The sequence below is a fragment of the Kogia breviceps genome, chromosome 4, assembly GCF_026419965.1.
Source record: "Kogia breviceps isolate mKogBre1 chromosome 4, mKogBre1 haplotype 1, whole genome shotgun sequence".
NCBI lineage: Eukaryota > Metazoa > Chordata > Mammalia > Artiodactyla > Physeteridae > Kogia > Kogia breviceps.
Genome location: NC_081313.1, coordinates 82616342 through 82636630, shown reverse-complemented (window position 1 = coordinate 82636630; position 20289 = coordinate 82616342). Strand labels below are relative to the sequence as shown.

The 20289-nt window shown below is 35.4% G+C and overlaps 1 protein-coding gene across 1 annotated transcript in view; it reads left to right on the top strand.

Annotated features, from left to right (window-relative positions):
- Positions 1–20289, top strand: part of SLCO4C1 (solute carrier organic anion transporter family member 4C1) — a 59518-nt gene that overhangs the window by 2984 nt on the left and 36245 nt on the right. Inside the window, exon 2 of the mRNA XM_059063096.2 lies at positions 953–1216. Within this exon, the coding sequence (XP_058919079.1) occupies positions 953–1216 (264 nt within the window). The remainder of the gene's footprint in view (positions 1–952; positions 1217–20289) is intronic.

Below are 20289 nucleotides of genomic sequence, written 5' to 3'. Positions count from 1 at the left end.
CTCAACCGATGCGCCACCAGGGAAGCCCCAGTAAAGCAAAATTTGAAGAGATTATAGAGATCATGACTTGGATATACTCTTTCTACTAATTAATGAATGAAAACAATTCATGGCAGCCTCTTAAGTAAAAGGAATAATCAGTTAAAAACTTTGTAATTTGATCAGATGCTTTTTATTTTCACTTTATAGTAATGTTTAAACTTCTGTATATTTAATCTATATCCAAACAGGACATTTTCGTTAAGTCAGTCAAAATTGGATTTTCAGCTTTTCCTTGTTTATCTTGTATTCCTTCATCATGGTTATAATGAGCAGATGAAGTATAAAGGTTTTTTATTTTTCTTTTTTCTGTTACTTTTCATATTCTTTAGAATGCCAGTGGTTAAAATAAGACTTTCAGTTTGTTATTTTTTCCCCAGGAACTTTTAAATGATAACTTTTAAAGAGTGCTAGAAGAAAATAGAGGTTTGAGAACTCAATTTCACCTTTCTTAAGACTAAGTCAAGGATCTCATGTTATAAATATGTTTAAAGATTGAGTAATTTGAGCAGTTTTAGTATTTGACCTCTCAATCCACCTGTACATTTTGTACCCTTCCAAGCGAGGTCCATGGGACTCTGCTACACCTGGAAACTCTCTAGCAAACCAGCCTCATGAGACTTTACCAGTCTTTTTGTCATTTAAGGAAAAATGAAGTTAGTTATAATTCAGTATGTGATAAGCATCAATTTTATTTAACATCTGAAAATTCACAAGTGTATAATTTAAAAGCAAACTGTTTTGTAAAGGAAATATGTTTGGCTTGCCTAGCTTTGAAACTGAGATTTTTTAAATTGGTACATTAAAAAATATCAAAAGAAACAAACAATCAAATTTTAGTATGTCGTTAATAATCATAATCTATATGGTAAAGTTGTAATAATGCACTTAAATTTCCTCTTCTCTCTTTTAGGTATGGTGGTAAATGGCCTAGTAAATATTAGCATTTCCACTATTGAGAAGCGCTATGAATTGAAGAGTTCCCTGACAGGCTTGATATCATCAAGCTACGATATCACATTCTGTTTGTTGTCTTTATTTGTATCATTCATTGGTGAAAGAGGACACAAACCAAGATGGCTTGCATTTGCATCTTTTATGATAGGATTGGGAGCACTTGTATATTCATTGCCAAAATTTTTTAGTGGAAAATACCAATTCGGGTCCCTTTTTGAAGGTAAGTTTCTGTTGTGTTTTGCTTATTTTAAGAAGTAGTATGAAACTATGTTATACTGCAACTCTATATTGCAGCTCACTTGTATGGGTAAATAGGGTAAGGGCTAGTCTCTTCCACTGTTTACTGCTTTGTTATGATGTGAATTGTGTTAGGAGATTACTGAGACAGATTGCGCATTATTCATCCCTTCAGTGGTTCTCCAAGTTTTTAATCTTCTAATACTCATTCCCCATATTATACACAATCTTCCTCAGAAAAGACATGACTTGTTTTGGTTTGCAGGCGGTGTGACTTCACTGGGGTTCTAAGATCTAGTTTTTCCCTTTATGGTTTTATTTGCTGTGCCTATAGCTCTGCACCCTGGACATGTTGACTCCTGATTTGAGAAAGAGAGGTAAAACTTACAGGAGTGGGGCTTTTCCTGAGAACTGAAACTAGCTTTACTTTTGACTCTAGTTTAGAGACACAGAACTTCATGAGTTACCTAAAGTGTTGCTCTGGTCAGTACATTATTTAAAGGCTCAGAAAGGAAGTTTGATTATTTATATTTCTTCCCTTTTTTTCCCCCAAAGAATCCTTTTTAATGGAAAAACAATTATGGTAGAGCCCAAGAAATGTGCTAATGAAAGTAGACCTTAACATTTTTTGTCCTTCCTGAGACTTTTAATAGCAAGTATTGAAATAAAATCAGAGGGCTACAAAATCTGAAGTTTTGATAGGTTAGGTAAGTGAAGAAAAAGCTTATAGTTAGAAGAAAGGAGAACTGGGGCCTCCTGCACAATAGGCATTATTTTTAAAAAGTTAAGATTGTTATATTTGTATTAATTTTGAAAATTCATATTAAGGTGCTAACATTTCTCTAAATCTATTTCCCAATTATAGAATGACAACAAATGGGAAAATATTTTCAATAACAAAGTATATATCATGCAGCATGGTTTTAGGGGTGCACTTATTTAGAAAGCAGACTTCATTTTGGAAATAAAAATAGAATATGCAAGCATATGGACCAAGAGAGGATGTTTTAAAAATGTGATACAGTTTGGAATGAATTGGATAAGGTGAATGTGTTATCTGTAGAAAGAACAGTTACTAGATTCTAGTATATTATCTAAGATTCCACAGGATTTTATCAGGCCAACTTCACATACTTTCTCTGGGGGTAGATTTGGTAAAAACACATGTAGGCTTTAGTATAATACCTTTGAAATCTTAATTTCAAAGAGGAAAGGGAAAAGCTGAATTTTAGTCTGTCACACAAGAAATATGCAACTGATTCTATGATAGCAAAAATATCATTGTGTCTATAGTATTTAGGTGTTGATCTTTGTACTGAATATAATCCCTCATTTTTCCAGTTGATCAGATGCCCTGTTTGTTCTTAAAGTATACAGACTTTGTTAAAAAAATTTTGACTCTCTAAACTAAAACGTAAACACCTAGTCCAGTGCAAAATCCTGATTTGTCCTCAGCCGTCTTTTTAGCTTAGCCATGCATGTGTTGAGTTGCAGCCAATCTGAATAATTTATATTTACTAAAGGGAAATGGCCACAAATTAAGGTGTGTTTGTGGCCAGAGATGAAGCCAAGAAGGTTGCTGAAGCCAGATTATAAACTTTTAGTACATTATTGTATATTGTGCAAGTTTTCACCAAATTCATATTGATATTTTTCATTATTTTAGTTGAGGTAGATTAGGTAGAGGAATTGGCTGATCTGTAAAATTTTTACTCTAAATTAAGACTCATAATTAAATAATAGTTTATCTGTGGCAAATAAAAGCAAAAACTCAGGTTGCCCTTACATTATTCTGCCATTCCTATGATGAATATTTATTGATATGGACTATACATGATGCTGAAATAATAGCAGTGAAACTGTTTCATGCCCTCTGGATTTTATATACTAGTGGGAGGAAATACAAAATAAACAAGCAAGATAACTGAAGATTGAGGTGAGTGTATAACAGAATAAGTAGTGTGAAGTAATAGTGTACAAAAGGGAAAATTTATGGGCAAGAAAAGCTATTGTGATTGAAAACAGGATAATGAGGACCCAGCCAAGGAAGATGATATCCAGGCAGGAGAAAAAAATTATCACGGGCTTTGGAGCAGGAAACAGCTTGGCTGGTTTTAGGAATTGTCAGTTTTGACCAGCATGATCAAAGCGAGGGAGAATGTGGCATGAGATGAATTTGAGAGGCAGATAGACCCCAGTATGAGGCATTTGGATTTTCCTTCAAGTGCAGTGGGAATTCATTAGAGAGTTTTACACAGGGAGGTACATGATCTTACTTATGTTTTTAATTGATCATTTGGCTTCTGTTGTTCAGAGGGACAAGGGTAGATAGGAAGAAATCACCCAGGAGGTTTTTATTGTAGTTCAGGTGAGCAATAAGGGTGGCTGGGATGGGGTTGGTAGCAGTAGAGATCTAGAGGAGTGATTGATTTTCAATGTATTTTATTTTTATTTTTAAAATGTTTATTTATTTATTTATTTATTCTTATTAGTCATCCATTTTATACACATCAGTGTATACATGTCAATCCCAATCTCCCAATTCAGCACAACACCACCCCACCACCCCCCTTGGTGGCCATATGTTTGTTCTCTACATCTGTGTCTCAATTTCTGCCCTGCAAACCGGTTCATCTGTACCATTTTCTAGCTTCCACATATATGTGTTAATGTACGATATTTGTTTTTCTCTTTTTGACTTACTTCACTCTGTGTGACAGTCTCTAGATCCATCCACATCTCTACAAATGACCCAATTTCGTTCCTTTTTATGGCTGAGTAATATTCCATAGTAGATATGTACCACACCTTCTTTATCCAGTCGTCCGTTGATGGGCATTTAGGTTGCTTCCATGTCCTGGCTATTGTAAATAGTGCTGCAATGAACATTGGGGTGCCTGTGTCTTTTTGAATTATGGTTTTCTCTGGGTATATGCCCAGTAGTGGGATTGCTGGGTCATATGGTAGCTCTATTTTTAGTTCTTTAAGGAACCTCCATGCTGTTCTCCATAGTGGCTGTCTCAATTTACATTCCCACCAACAGTGCAAGAGGGTTCCCTTTTCTCCACACCCTCTCCAGCATTTGTTGTTTGTAGATTTTTTGATGATGCCCATTCTAACTGGTGTGAGGTGATACCTCATTGTAGTTTTGATTTGCATTTCTCTAATAATTAGTGTTGTTGAGCAGCTTTTCATGTGCTTCTTGGTCATCTGTATGTCTTCTTTGGAGAAATGTCTATTTAGGTCTTCTGCCCATTTTTGGATTGGGTTGTTTGTTTTAATATTGAGCTGCATGAGCTGTTTATATATTTTGGAGATCAGTCCTTGGTCTGATGATTCATTTGCAAATTTTCTCCCATTCTGAGGGTTGTCTTTTCGTCTTGTTTACGGTTTCCTTTGCTGTGCAAAAGCTTTGAAGTTTCATTAGGTCCCATTTGTTTATTTTTGTTTTTATTTCCATTACTCTAGGAGGTGGATCAAAAAATACCTTGCTGTGATTTATGTCAAAGAGTGTTCTTCCTATGTTTTTCTCTAAGAGTTTTATAGTGCCCAGTCTTACATTTAGGTCTCTAATCCATTTTGAGCTTATTTTTATGTATGGTGTTAGGGAGTGTTCTAATTTCATTCTTTTACATGTAGCTGTCCAGTTTTCCCAGCACCACTTATTGAAGAGACTGTCTTTTCTCCATTATATATCCTTGCCTCCTTTGTCATAGATTAGTTGACCATAGGTGTGTGGCTTTATCTCTGGGCTTTCTAACTTGTTCCATTGATCTATATTTCTGTTTTTGTGCCAGTACCATATTGTCTTGATTACTGTAGCTTTGTAGTATAGTCTGAAGTCAGGGAGTCTGATTCCTCCAGCTCCGTTTCTTTTCCTCAAGACTGCTTTGGTTATTCAGGGTCTTTTGTGTCTCCATACAAATTTTAAGATGGTTTGTTCTAGTTCTGTAAAAAATGCCATTGGTTATTTGATAGGGATTGCACTGAATCTGTAGATTGCTTTGGGTAGTATAGTCATTTTCACAATAGTCATTCTTCCAATCCAAGAACATGGTATATCTCTCCATCTGTTGGTATCATCTTTAATTTCTTTCATCAGTGTCTTATAGTTTTCTGCATACAAGTCTTTTGTCTCCTTAGTTAGGTTTATTCCTAGATATTTTATTCTTTTTGCTGCAGTGGTAAATGGGAGTGTTTTCTTAATTTCACTTTCAGATTTTTCATCATTAGTGTATAGGAATGCAAGAGATTTCTGTGCATTAATTCTGTATCCTGCTACTTTACCAAATTCATTGATTAGCTCTAGTAGTTCTCTGGTGGCATGTTTAGGATTCTCTATGTATAGTATCATGTCATCCGCAAACAGTGACAGTTTTACTTCATCTTTTCCAATTTGTATTCCTCTTATTTCTTTTTCTTCCCTGACTGCTGTGGCTAGGACTTCCAAAACTATGTTGAATAGTGGTGAGAGTGGGCATCCTTGTCTTTTTCCTGATCTTAGAGGAAATGCTTTCTCTTTTTCACCATTGAGAATGATGTTGGCTGTGGGTTTGTAGTATATGGTCTTTATTCTGTTGAAGTAGGTTCCCTCTACTCCCACTTTCTGGAGAGTTTTTATCATAAATGGGTTTTGAATTTTGTCAAAAGCTTTTTTCTGCATCTATTGAGATGATCATATGGTTTTTATTCTTCAATTTGTTACTATGGTGTATCGCATTGATTGATTTGTGTATATTGAAGAATCCTTGCATCCCTGGGATAAATCCCACTTGATCATGGTATATGATCCTTTTAATGTGTTGTTGGATTCTGTTTGCTCATATTTTGTTGAGGATTTTTGCATCTATATTCATCAGTGATATTGGTCTGTAATTTTCTTTTTTTGTAGTATCTTTTTCTGGTTTTGGTATCAGGGTGATGGTGGCCTCATAGCATGAGTTTGGGAGTTTTCCTTCTTCTGCAAGTTTTTGGAAGAGTTTGAGAAGGATGGGTGTTAGCTCTCCTCTAAATGTTCGATAGAATTCTCCTGTGAAGCCATCTGGTCCTGGGCTTTTGTTTGTTGGAAGATTTTTAATCACAGTTTCAATTTTATTACTTGTGATTGGTCTGTTCCTATTTTCTATTTCTTCCTGGTTCAGTCTTGGAAGGTTATACCTTTCTAAGAATTTGCCCATTTCTTCCAGGTTGTCCATTTTATTGGCATAGAGTTGCTTGTAGTAGTCTCTTAGGATGCTTTGTATTTCTGTGGTGTCTGTTGTAACTTCTCCTTTTTCATTTCTAATTGTATTGATTTGAGTCCTCTCCCTCTTTTTCTTGATGAGTCTGGCTAATGGTTTATCAATTTTGTTTATCTTCTCAAAGAACCAGCTTTTAGTTTTATTGATCTTCGCTATTGTTTTCTTTGTTTCTCTTTCATTTATTTCTGCTCTGATCTTTATGATTTCTGTCCTTCTGCCCACTTTGGGTTTCAATGTATTTTAAAGGGAAAAGAGATGGGAAGAGATGGGTCTTTCTAGTGGATTGATTGTGAAGAAGGGATGACTCCTTCATATTTGGTTTGACCAACTGGAGCCATTTACTCTAATGTGGAAGACTGGGTTAGAACAGAATTGGGAGTGGAAATCAAGAATACAGGTTTGGACTTAAGTATGAACTGCATACTATATATGCAATGTTGCAATGTATATTTTTGGACATGTACGTTTATGTAAATGTGCAAGTTGTTCTTTAGTCTTCATTTCTTGAAATGAAAATACTGGTTTGAAGGGCTTCCTCATTCTAATTTTTGATAGATAATGTCACACTGACTTTTAGGAAGGGATATACCAGTTACTCTCCCATAGTCAATATATGAAAATGCCTGGTTGCTCTTTTGAAATTTTTACATTATTTTTTATACTTGTCTGCTCAAGTCAATTAACCCACTTTTGCAAATATGGGATCCTGTAACCAAAAATCTGAGTTATTTATCCAACTCTAAGGAGAATGTGGAGGAAAACTGGAGATTTAAGTGAGAAAAGGAAAACAAATTAGTTGAAAGCTTTTTGTAAATAAATTAGAAGCAAGGAAATGTATAATCTTCTTAGGTAACATTACATAAATAACCTAAAGAGCATAACATTAAGAAATCATATTATTAATTGAAACCATACATGTAATTTAACTTGAAACTGACATTGAGAGAAGTGTAATATATTCCCTTGTGTGTTTTTTTTTGTTGCTGTTGTTTTTTTGAACTTGAGGTAAACCAAACTCAGGCTCAGTTTGGATGAAATTATCTCTGTAAGAGGAGATTAAACTAATGTAATTTAGTTTGTAAGTAGAAGAAAACAAAATATGAAATATGATAAGCATGTATAATTTCCACAGGTGTGAGAATTACACAGAAGGAGGTTAAGAGTTAGCAAAAAGGTAGAAAAATGTGTGTGGAATCAGCTTGAATTTTCTATTGTTCTATAAAAAATAAATTTAAGTAGGTTTGGGAAAGTATTTTCTTTTTTTTTTTTTTTTTTTTTTTTTTTGGTGTGTGATACGCGGGCCTCTCACTGTCGTGGTCTCTCCCGTTGAGGAGCACAGGCTCCGGACGCGCAGGCTCAGCGGCCATGGCTCATGGTCCCAGCCGCTCCGCGGCATGTGGGATCTTCCCGGACCGGGGCACGAACCCGTGACCCCTGCATCGGCAGGCGGATTCTCAACCACTGCGCCACCAGGGAAGCCCGGGAAAGTATTTTCTTAAGGGAAGTTTTAATGGACACATAAGGTTTAGAGGTGTTTACCTGTCTTTGAATGGAGATAACATTTATCAAAGAGAAGTTTTGCTTGTTATTGGACAAACACACGAAAAAGGAGGAATTAAACAGAGAAAAATGCTTCTAAGGGCTAATTTTGGTATGTGTTTACCTGAAGATAGAATAATGTCATAAAGCATTTTCAACTAAATCATATTTGCCACTCACTTTTGATATATTTTAATAGACCATTAACAACAGATCACATTTTAATATAACTTTTAAATATTTTTAAAAATGTAATAAATAAATAAATAAATCTTCACCACATAACATTTTGTTTTCATCCAAGCACTTTTTAATTTCCTTTGGATGAGTTAATTTAATGTTGGTAAACAAAATAATCTTTTCTTCTCTTTGAAACTTTGCGACAGGGGCCATTAGTAAATAGCAATACTTAGGAATTGTAGAGAAGTAATTACTAAATCCGGTAAAGCTCTTTTTCTTTATTGACCAATAGTTGGATACATTTTCCTAAGTTGTATTATTTTCTTGTTTCTCTTTTCCATCCCTTTCTCTCAAATGAATGTAGCTCTCAACACTTCCCTTTTGCTTCATCACTAAATTTCTAATATTTTAGAGGAGAATTCTGCATTAAAGGACTATGGTTATGCAGGCTGACTACCTAAAAATGTTGAACTAGGAAAATGATTAGAGCGGGACTCAAAGTCAGACTTAATTTTTAGTTACTGTTTTGTCTTTGTCTTGTATTCTTAAGGTTTATTTGTTTGTTTGTTTTTTTAATATGGAATGCTTGCCTAGATTGGAAAAGACATAGGGCCAAGAATCTTAGAGTTTTTCAACCACCAGTTCGATACAGGATGCTTTAATTTTGCTTGGCCTCTGGGAAATATGTGTCCAGTTTAGTGTTTACTTATTTTGTAAAGTCAATTGTGGGCATAGAGAAAAAGGTTTCTTTTCATTTCAGGATTATTGCTTTATATTTTCCTTTAAAATGAGAGTTTCACACCCATCATGAAATACTATATACCTTAGTGTAGCCAGTTTTGTTGAAATTCAAATGACCTAACTTTTGAAATAGAGGAAACTCACTGAGAAAAATAAGTACAAAAGCATGTGTCAATGAGATGTTAGCACAAACTCTGTTCTGCCCACAGTTATAATTTGCAGATAGGTATAAATTTTAAAATGAGTGGCCTTGAACAAGAGAAAGTAACGTCCCAACATTTCTCAAAATACGATCTGCTGAGCAGAATTTCTGAAGGTATTAAGATATAGAACGGAATATTACTCAGCCATAAACAGGAACGAACTTGGGTCATTTGTAGAGACGTGGATGGACCTAGAGAGTGTCATACAGAGTGAAGTAAGTCAGAAAGAGAAAAGAAAAGATCATATGATAACGCATATGTGTGGAATCTAGAAAAAATGGTATAGATCATCTTATTTGCAAAGCAGAAATAGAGACATAGACATACAGAACAAATGTATGGATACCAAGGGGGAAAGGAGTGGGCAGGGAGAAGTTGGGAGACTGGGATTGACACATATACATTACTGATGCTATGTATAAAGTAGACAAATGATGGGAACATACTGTATAACACAGGAAACTCTACCTAATGCACTGTGGTAACCTAAATGGAAGGGAAGTCCAAAAGGGAGGGGATATCTGTATGTGTATGGCTGATTCATTTTGTTGTGCAGTGGAGGCTAACACAACATTGTAAAGCAACTATACTCCAATAAAAATTACTAATAAAGAAAGAGTATGTTAAACTCGGGTTCTGTAGTTCAATGAGTTTGGGAAAAGATGAAAGTTAAAGAGGCGTTTCTATTGCATCACTGTAAAAGTGAATGCATTGTGTGCCTCTTTAGTTAGGGAATATGAAATGTATAGTTCTGAACTTATTGATCAGGAACTCCATTGATATGCTTGTCCCTTTTACCCTGCTTCCACTACTCACTTTACATTTTCTCCTCCAGATTAGTGTTTCAGCGAACAGGCTTTGGAAAAATCTGCTCTATGCTGTCTTATATCTAAGTATGTGATTTTGAAGCCCTTGTTGAATTTAGAAACTTCCGTATGGCCAGCACCTAGAGCAGCGTGTGATAATAGTAGGTACCTGAGAAATGTTTGTTGAGTTGTCAAATATATAAATGAACGACTGGATCCCTTCAACGGAGGCATATTAGGAGTCTGATGAATTGTCCTTCTGTAGAAGTCAGTAAGAGTAGGTAATGGCAGATAAAGGTGATCTGGGATTCTCTGTTCACATTTTCCATAAACTTGGCTTTATGGAATAAATATATTCCATAAAGAATAATTTTCTTTTGGCCACTGACTTGGGAAGAATTGTAAGTTATCAGAGGCAAAAGTTATTTGCCATAGATGATCTTTATGGGTAAGATTTTGGATCTGAAAAATTTGCAGTATGAAAAAGGAAGCTAAAATGAGAAGCATATTCAGAAATAGAAGCAAAATGCAGTGATATTTTATTTTTGGTTTTCATCTTAATTACTTGATAAAATATTGATTTCACTATGTATCTACTGTACTTATAAAGTGGTGATAAAATGTCAGAGTTATTTTTTGATAGACTGTTAGTAGTGATTACCCTTATTTGTCTTCATGTATGAAATAAAAGGAAATGCTCTGGTAGGACATTCAAGTGGACCATAGGCAAAGTTGTGTCTAACCAAGTATAATGTATGGGAGGTAATGATTAAGCAATGCTTTCTGCTTACCTCAGAATGGTTGGTAAAAATGTGGTTTGTGGTAAGAAAGAAATAAGGAAATTCTTTTTTCTTAGTCACTGTTCTTAAAAATGCACAAATAGCCAATGTGTGTTTTAATGTATTTTTTCTCTTTTATTTTAATGCTGTATAACACATTACATTGAGTGAAAGTATGCAGTAATATAGCAGGGATATTAAGATCAGACAAAACAGTTTAAATTTTTGCTCAAGCACTGTATGATAGAACTTTGTGACCCTGGACAAGTTTCTTCAACTGTAAATCATGATGGGGATAGTAACTGCTACTTCATAGGAAATTATACACAAATAGTGATAAGGCGGTGCCTGGTGTGGGTAAGTACTCATTAAATAGTAGCAATGAATAAAAATGATGTTCATGATAATTAAGTAACAGCTGTATTAATGTAAAAAAACTGCCTTTCTTGGTTTGTTTACTTATTGTCAATGGTAATTACAAGGTAATATGAACAACTAAAAATCTTTCAATATGATACATATTTTTTTTAGGTGCCACTTGATATTCACATATCCCAAAAGTCTGGCTAAACACTTTCAAAGTAATATATTAGAAAAGGTTTTAATTAGCTATGTTTCCAGGATTGTATTCTTTTTATGAGATAAGAAAATAAATTTATTTGCTGTAGCTCAGATTAATTGGAGCTACTCAATATGACATATTAAATATTGCCTTTTAAATAGCCAAGTTGACTCTTTCTAAATATTTTTAATTATTTTTCCTAATTTTAAACACAATATGTCCCTTTGCAAGCCAATCAGAAGATAGAAAAATACAAACAAAAATGGAATAGAAGGGAAAAAAATGGAATATATATGGAATAAAAAAGTAAGGAAATAATTTTTTTTATAACAGAGCCTACATAACACTCTCAGTATTGTTCAGCCTTTTTAATATATACACACATTCATACATGTATTCACAAATAGTTATGCATAATTACACTTTTACATTACATAGTCATTAACACACACTCATGCACACACATTCTCATACCCTCTTACTAATCTTTATACATATTCATACATCTTTATATTACATTTTCACATATATGTTCAAATGCACATTTTAAAGAAACAAGATTTTGAACTTATAGATATCTACTTTTTTTAAAACTTAGAATATATATTGGATATTAAATATTAAAAAAGACAAAACTGCAGAATATTTGTTTTTATTTTATTTCATTTTATAGATAATACATTTAATCAACCCTCCTTTGTTGTGATTTTTATTAATACATTTTATTTTTCTGATTAGAAAAGTTCTACTGGTCATTGCAGACAATTTGGATAATACTAAGAAGTACAAAGAGAAAAAAACCCAATTCATTATTATTCTTTTCTCAAGGAGAACAACTTTGGGATTGTCTTAATATTTTTATTGTGCCTATTTCTTGTAGAGTTAGTATAATATTTTTCATAGTTTGCAGCATGTGAGCATTGTTATTCTTGCATAGCATTCCATTTTATATTTTAACGATTCTCATAAATATTTACATTTTAAAAGTTTTCCATTATAACTCACCTCATGATAACATTTTTATGTTTCAGTATTTTACTATATTTTGGGAGTTATACAGTATTTAACATTTTGGAGTTGGCTTTTTTCATTCAGAATAATTCTGTGAAGACTCATCTGGGTTGAATTTATCAGTTGCTTATTCCTTTTTATTGCTAACTAGTAAGTGTTCCATGGTATGGATTTACCATAGTTTGTTCAACCATTCACCTGCTAAAGAACATTTGGGTTGATCCCAGTTTTTTGGCTCTTACAAATAAAGTTATGAACATTTGTGTACAGATTTTAGTGTGAACATACTTTTCAGTTCTCTGGGATGGAGGCCTAGGAGTAAAACCAATGGGTCATGTGATAGTTCTCTACTTAGTTTTTTGAGAAACTACTGTTTTCCAGAGTGTACCAATTTATATTCCCATCAACAGTGTATGAATGATACAGTTTATCTGCACCCTTGCCAGCATTTGGTGCTGTCATTATTTTTTATTTTAGCCATTTTGATGGGTTGTAGTAAAATCTTAATATGCTTTTAATCTGCATTTCCCTAATGGCTAATGATGTTGAGAATCTTTGCTTGTGCTCATTTGCCATCTGTTTGTCTTTCATGTAATATCTTTTCATGTTTTTTGCCCATGTTCTAACTATATTGTTTACCTTTTACTGTTGAGTTTTGAAAGTTACTTACGTATTCTAAGTACTAGATCTTTGTCAGATAGATGGTTTGCAGATATTTTCATCTCATCTGTAGCTTGTCCTTTTCAACCTCGTAACAGGGTTTTTCACAGAGCAAAAGATTTTAATTTGGGTGAGGCTCAGTTTATCACTTTTTTCCTTTTGTTGAGTCTAAGAATTCTTTCCCTAGTCCTAGATCCCAAAGATTTTCTATTTCTTTTCTTCAAAAAGTTTATAGTTTTCCATTTTCCATTTAAATCTGTGATACATTTTGAGTTGATTTGACTCTCTTTATATTTCCAAATAACATTCTCTCTTTACTCCTTTTAAAAACAGAAATGTATAACTAATGTATTTGTCACAATAATCATTACCGGTTGGAAAGGGGAAAATACACAGGAGTCACTGATTCAGAGAAATCCTGAAATCCCACTGGGAAGGTGTCATGCTTGTTCCTTGAGTAAACTCTCCTTCTGCTTCTTGGGAGGGGCTTCGTAGTTCATTGTTCTCTGTTGGTCTTTTAAAAAAATTATCCTTGGCTATATTTAAAGAGGGCAAATGGAGAATATATTACTTAGATGCTTAGAAGCTGTATCAGCCTGTTTCTTGCCTGTAGAAATTGGGGAACTAAGGGTCATTTTAACACTCATTCTGTCATCATCTCTCCTAGAAGAGGCTAATGGTTCAACTGATAGTGCAGATGTTTCAAAAACTAATTGTTTCAGGTATATGTTGCCAATAACTGCACTCATAGTTTTGCATTATATCTTGTCTTAACCTCCTGTCTCTCTGGTCTTAATTAAGCTTATCAGACTAATGGGAGAGTCATACCCTTAGGTACTTTTCCTTGAGCCATATTTTCCAATTAAAAGTATTTGCTTGGGGCCACATTAATCCATTCAATGGTATTAACAGGGAGTGGGGCCATAGCCTTGATTTTATCTGCTCCACAGGCTGTTTTAATTAACCTTTGTTGCTCAAAGGCTTTCTGAGTTCTGAGTTCTGGAACAAGATAAAGTTTTTGCAGCAGGTATGGACAGTGTTTATGACAGTGTTTATGGCAGACAGGGAAGATGTAGGAAGCCTCGGGCAAGTCTCCAATAGGGAAAACCCAGTGAGGACCCCTGGGTTTCTGTAGTAAGACCAAGCTTTTCTGCCTAACTATTCTCCTTTTGAAAAGCAGCTGTTGGTTTTCTCCTTAATGCTGGTAAACAGGATTATGAACACCTCAACCTGGACTCCCCATCATGAAATGTATGTTATCTACTGTAACAAATCATAAAATTAGACATGTGAAAATTAGACATCTCACTGTTAAATGAATTGGTAGATGCAAGCAGATTTGGAAGGCACAAATAACTATATAGGCAGGTATCTCATACTACTAGCCTACTTATTTTTATTGACTTTCACTTCCTTTTTCAATGGAGAAAGGTTATTATAGGCAGAAGTTAGCATGGTCTTACTACAAAAACCTAGATGTCCTTATTAAAAGGATCTCACAGAGTTCCTTGTGGCTGGCTAACAGGGGAGGAAGAGGTGTAGCCTGGCTTACAGTGAGTTTTTGCTGGCACCCACCAAAGATGAACATTTTGAAGAAAAACCCCAGTCAGGCATGTCCCTAAAAGGCAATGGTTAGTGGAAATTCTCTTGATAGAAGGGAAGGCCTGAGGTACAGATTTATATTGATTCATGCACAACACTAATAGATAAGCTGGCCAGTCAGAAGCTTGGAAGAAAACAAAAATGAAAGTTGTTTACAAGGTACGAGGAGTTCTAGCCAAGAGACTTGTAGTATGCTTCTGGGCATGGGCCTAGAATGTAAAGCTATTTTTGCCACATGTTAATACTCACTTGAGGGCATCCTTTGTAGAAGAGGCTCTCAATCAGGAAGAAAAGATGGTCTGTCCAGTGAGTGACAATCAGTGTTTTTCCCCAGCCACTGTGGTGCTTGTGGAATTGTCCCATGTAAAAAAATGGCCATATAGCGTAAAAGGAAGCTAAACATGGGTTCCCAAAATGCCCTTTCCCTCATAATGGCTGGTCTAACTACCTGTACTGCAGATTGGTTGCTCAGTTTACCAATTGCAGGGGCCAGTTCTGAGAGCAGTGATTTGGTAACATTCCCTAGGGCAACCACTATACCCCAGGGCAACGAAAAAATATATATCCTGGTTGCAATTTGTCCTCCTAAGACAAGTAAATATTCTAAATATGAATTTATTTTCACTGCCTGCAATACTTCTACCAACACTCAATGTTGTTTGACTTACAAAATGCCTTATTCATTATCATAACCTATACAGCATCACTTCTGATGAAGAAATTCATTTGCAGCAGAATTATGGTAATAAACTTCTGCTCATGAAATTCACTTGTGTGTCTTACTATGTACCTCAACACCCAGAAGCCGCTGACTCGGTAGAAGAGTGTCTGTTGTGTTATAACTTGCAGAATAAGATTTCCTTCTCTACAGAATATGGTATACGCATTAAATAAGGCAGAAACCATTCTGTGTTGCTGGGACCTCCATAGCCAGCATACACAGGCTAGTGAACTAGGGCGTGGCAATGGATTGGAGCCTCTTGCTACTGTACCTAAAAATCCACCTACAGAATTTTTGTTTCCTGCCTTAGTCTTCATACTAAATAATTAACAGGAAGAGAAGATGGTCACTGAACTGACAGAAGTGATGGATCCTCGTTAAGAAGGGGAAATTGGGTTGTCTCTAATCAGAGGCAAGGAGGAGTGTATTTTGGACTGAGGGAATTCACCCCTGTGCCTCTTAATATCCCCAACCCAACAGTAGTTGTTGAAAGGAAAACTGTGGCAACCCAATAGAGACAGAACAGCTGAAGACTTGTAAGAACTTTGTAAAATCCCTCACCAACTAAGGGATAGATAGGAGGTAAAGGAAACATGATCTGGATGATTGAAAAAGAAGTGATTACAGACAGGAGAATTATCAAGCTTGTCAGTTGTCTTACTGCTTTATTAGAATAAGCCTCACGGACTATATTGCCGTGCACTTTTGCCTTCCAGCTTCTAGCTGGGTTCAGCCAGTGGGACTTTGCATGTGGAGAAGGAGGTTCTTGTGCTTATTTCCCTGGAGTGCTCTGCACAAGACCTAGTGTGGGAGTTGCTGTATGTCTCTACCTAAGGCCACGTTGCTGCAGGGTGTCGGTAACTGCCTAGTAGCACCCACTGTTTGTTCCCTTAACTCTGCCTTTGTAAAAAATCACCGATAAAACAATCCACATCCATACAAAAATTTTAAATTTCTTCAGTTATCTCTTTTGTCTGTGTCCTACTGCAACCTTAACTAATACGTAAAAATATCCATACACATATTCTAACTTGAGTCTTTTAACAAATATTTTGATTTAAGTAAGTTCCTCCTTACAAATGACTCCTGATTTGAAGTGAAATTGTGCTAATACTTCATAACAAATTGGGAAACTTTTTATTTTCTTCTTTTATTGGAACAATTTAAATAACACACAAGGATTGATTGTTTTTGATGGAGCTTTGATATAAATTCTCCAGAAAAACCATTTTGGATATGTTGATTTTAGAGGTACACTTTTGATTCCCATTTCAATTTATTCCAGAATCATAGCTTCACTCAAATTTTATATCATTTATAGTCAATATTTTTAAGAGATTTTCAACTTTCTTGGTATATGATTATACATAGAATTTTCTAATGTTAAAAATATTTTTTATGCATTTGTGGTCATTCCTATTATATTCATGATGTTGGATTCTGGTTTTCATATATTTGAATGGATTAATAGCCTGGTAGGTCAGAAGTTTGTATTTTAGAGACCATAAGGAGGTTGACTGTTAGATCTTATATCAAAAGTTTTTGTCTATCTTGATAGTCAGAAGCTCTTACAGAAATGTTTTGGGGCTTCCCTGGTGGTGCAGTGGTTGAGAGTCCGCCTATTGATGCAGGGGACACGGGTTCGTGCCCCGGTCCTGGAAGATCCCACATGCCGCGGAGCGGCTGGGCCCGTGAGCCATGGCCGCTGAGCCTGCGCGTCCGGAGGCTGTGCTCCGCAACGGGAGAGGCCACAACAGTGAGAGGCCCGTGTACCGCAAAATAAAAAAATTTTTTTTAAAAAAGAAATGTTTTGAATTCATATCCCAAATTATTTAAGTAACTGATTAATTTTACTTTATGTCACCGTTAACCATGAGATGAATCTCTTAAATACATAGGCTCTTAAATCTTAGAGATTTTGAAGTTAATCCAATCCTGACTTTACTCATCTGTAAATGAGGAAAATAATAGTATCTCTTTCATAGGATTTTTTTCTGGGGATTAGAGAAGATAATGTATGCCAGTGAGGGACCTTGCATAAGATAAGCACCTCATAAGTATTACTACTATTATTATTTCTATTAACATAAATGAGGATAAGATAAAAGTAAGGTATGGTAAATCAAGAACCTAGTGAGTCATACAGGCTTATTGTCACTGAATGAAGAAAGATACTAGTAAATGAAGAAAGGGTTTCCTTTGGACAACTCAGGTGAGAGCTTTTAATAGGAAGTGGAGTTTTAGCTAGACTTGAACAATGGGTATGGTATCATATCAGTAGGAAAAGCATATGATATGGTCTTTATAGACAAGGAATATATTATTGAGTGCTTTTTGTGTTTTAAACTTGATGACTAGAAAATGGATGTTATGAACACATATGGGAAAATCAGGTAGAGCAGTTGGTTTTGTGGTGAAGATTGTGAATTTTGTTTTAGATGTTGAGGTAGAAATTTGGCATTAGAAATATAACACTAGAACATAAGACACTGGATGTTCAAAATTGAGATTTGGAGCCATCCTCACAGTTTCTACATCTGTGACGGTGTATGTTCACTCCAAAGGAGATGGGTAGTAATAGAAAAGGTGGGAAGCAAAATCCTGAATCTTGGTACTATGAATCATTAAGCGATCATTGATAACACTAACCCTTTAAGATTTATGTCTGTCTATACAGGGGTTACATTTAAATTTTTTAATTACCTAGGATTGTTTTGTTTTACTTGACACCTTTGTCATACTTCAAACCAGTATTTTTCAAAGTGTGTTTTATGGAACACTAGTTCTGTGAGCTGTTAGACATCAGTGGAGAAAAAAAGCAACTTGAATATACAATAAATAATGTATAAAACTTTATCATATTACATAGAAATGCATGCTTATTAATCTAAGAGGAGAAGTGCTATAATAGAGTGTTTCCCAAACTAATTTGACCAAAGCATCCTTTTGCTTATGGAAATTCTCAGAAGCCTAGGGTTCTATAAATTATACTTGGGGAAATCTTCCTTTGTACCTCTTTAGATGATGGTTCAGCTCATTAAATTATAGCTCAGAGATCATGGAGTATATATATATTGGAGGATCAGAAGAATAGGAATCAGATTATTAGGCTGTGTTGCAAAATCTGACTATGCATAGCATGTGATTTCGGGCTTCAGTTTCTTCACTGATAAAATGATTGCAGAAAGTTGTAAAGATTAGGCTAGGAAGTGTATGTGAAAGCTTATAGTTTTTTTCCTCTGGAACAATACAACGTGAGTAAAATAGGATAGATTTCATTGTAGTTAAAGATTAATGTTATTTGGCACAAGGTGTTATTCATTTTTGTGACTTCACTGTTTCTCTTTTTACATTTGTAATTTGATCATTGCCTTTTAGGGAATTTCTTATCCATTATTGTATTATTTAAGTTCTCAGCGGCCTTTTTCCACCTGTGTATTCTGAAATCATTTAGAAGTGCTCATGACACTGGATATATAATATACTGCTCATATTTTCTACCAAGAATATTCTCAAGAGTCCATATGTCTGTGAAATTTGGAGTCTCTTTAAAGTCCAGTTGAAGCTCTATCTTGGTGATGACTGTTGATGTCATGTTTCCCTGACACCCAGTTATGCAGATTGAAGTATATAGATTTACATGCATATTAACATTTTAGGGACATTTTCTTAAACTACATATCTGAGTATTTTGTTCCATGATGTTATTATTTTTTTTCTTAGATACTTCAATTATGTGTATGTATGGTCTTCTTTGGCCACCTTATATCCTTAGCATTTCCTCTGCTTTTTTTCTTTATCATTCATTTTACTCACTTTTCTAATTTCTGTATTACATGCCTGTTACTTTTCTCAATTCGTTCACCTTGTACCCCTTTCAATTTTATCTTCCTTTCTATGAGATTTTAGTTTTTCCCTTTTACTTTTTTCTCTGAGTTCTACCAGTGCAAGCTTCATATCCTCTTTCTTCCTCTCACCACTTCTTTTCTAAGTTATTTCATTTCTGCTTTGCCATTTTTCACCTGCTCCATGAAAATATTTTTGTGGTCCGTGTCCTAATCTTAATTTTAATGAAAGTATGTTGGTCTTTTTTCTACAACATCTTTGTATGGATGCCGTGATAGTTTTTTTTTTTTTTTTAATCACTTTATTGGTTGAGTTAGGTTCCCATGGGAGGTGAGTGATCAGGTCAGCATCCCAGGTGGGTTAGCTGCACAGACAAAGGCTCTCTCAACTTTTCAGTACCCATAAATATAGAGTCCTAAATTGTCTGTGAGATTCTTTGTGCTGCCTCTTCCCACCCACACTATCTATTTTTATGAACCAAAGCAGCCCAAGAATTCCCTGCTGCCACCTGGCCTATCTCCTGTTCCTGTATCAGTTGTCTCAGGCAAGGGAAGTCTGGACTTCTGAGTGTTGCTCCCCACCTTCAAGAAGAGTATTTTTTCCCCCTCTTTCTCAAACCTGCCACCAACTGCCTCCCTTAGGTCCGGACAAGAAGGGTCTTGCCCTGAGCCCTGTGCTTAGAGGGACCCATATCACAGACCCTGAAACTCAAAGATAATTTGTTCTTCTCTTAAAGTTTTGTGAGAAAGATTTTTGCAAGATTGGTACACAGGATAAGTGAACAGAGGTTATAGGAGAGGGAGGTAGGGATGAACTACCATCTCCAGGCCAGAAGCTGCTATGTAGACTTGGGGACGGTCAAGTTTAAACAAAAGCAGCAGCTCCTTCTCCCTTTTCAGGGCAGTGGTTAGAATATGGGAAGTGGAGCCAGGGGGGAGAAAATTACAGTCACTTCCTGAGAAGAGAGAAAGAGAGGTTGCTTTTATTAAAGTTAGGCACCTCAAAGTACCTGACGCAGGTAATTAGGCAGACCAGGTTCCCCAGAAAACTGTGCTTCTCAGGAGGCACGGGCACCTCCTGGAAATACTGTCAGAAAAGTGTGGCTAGGGTAGTGGAATACCATCTCAAGACTGCAACATCCTTCCCTGCCCCTGGCAGCAAGATGG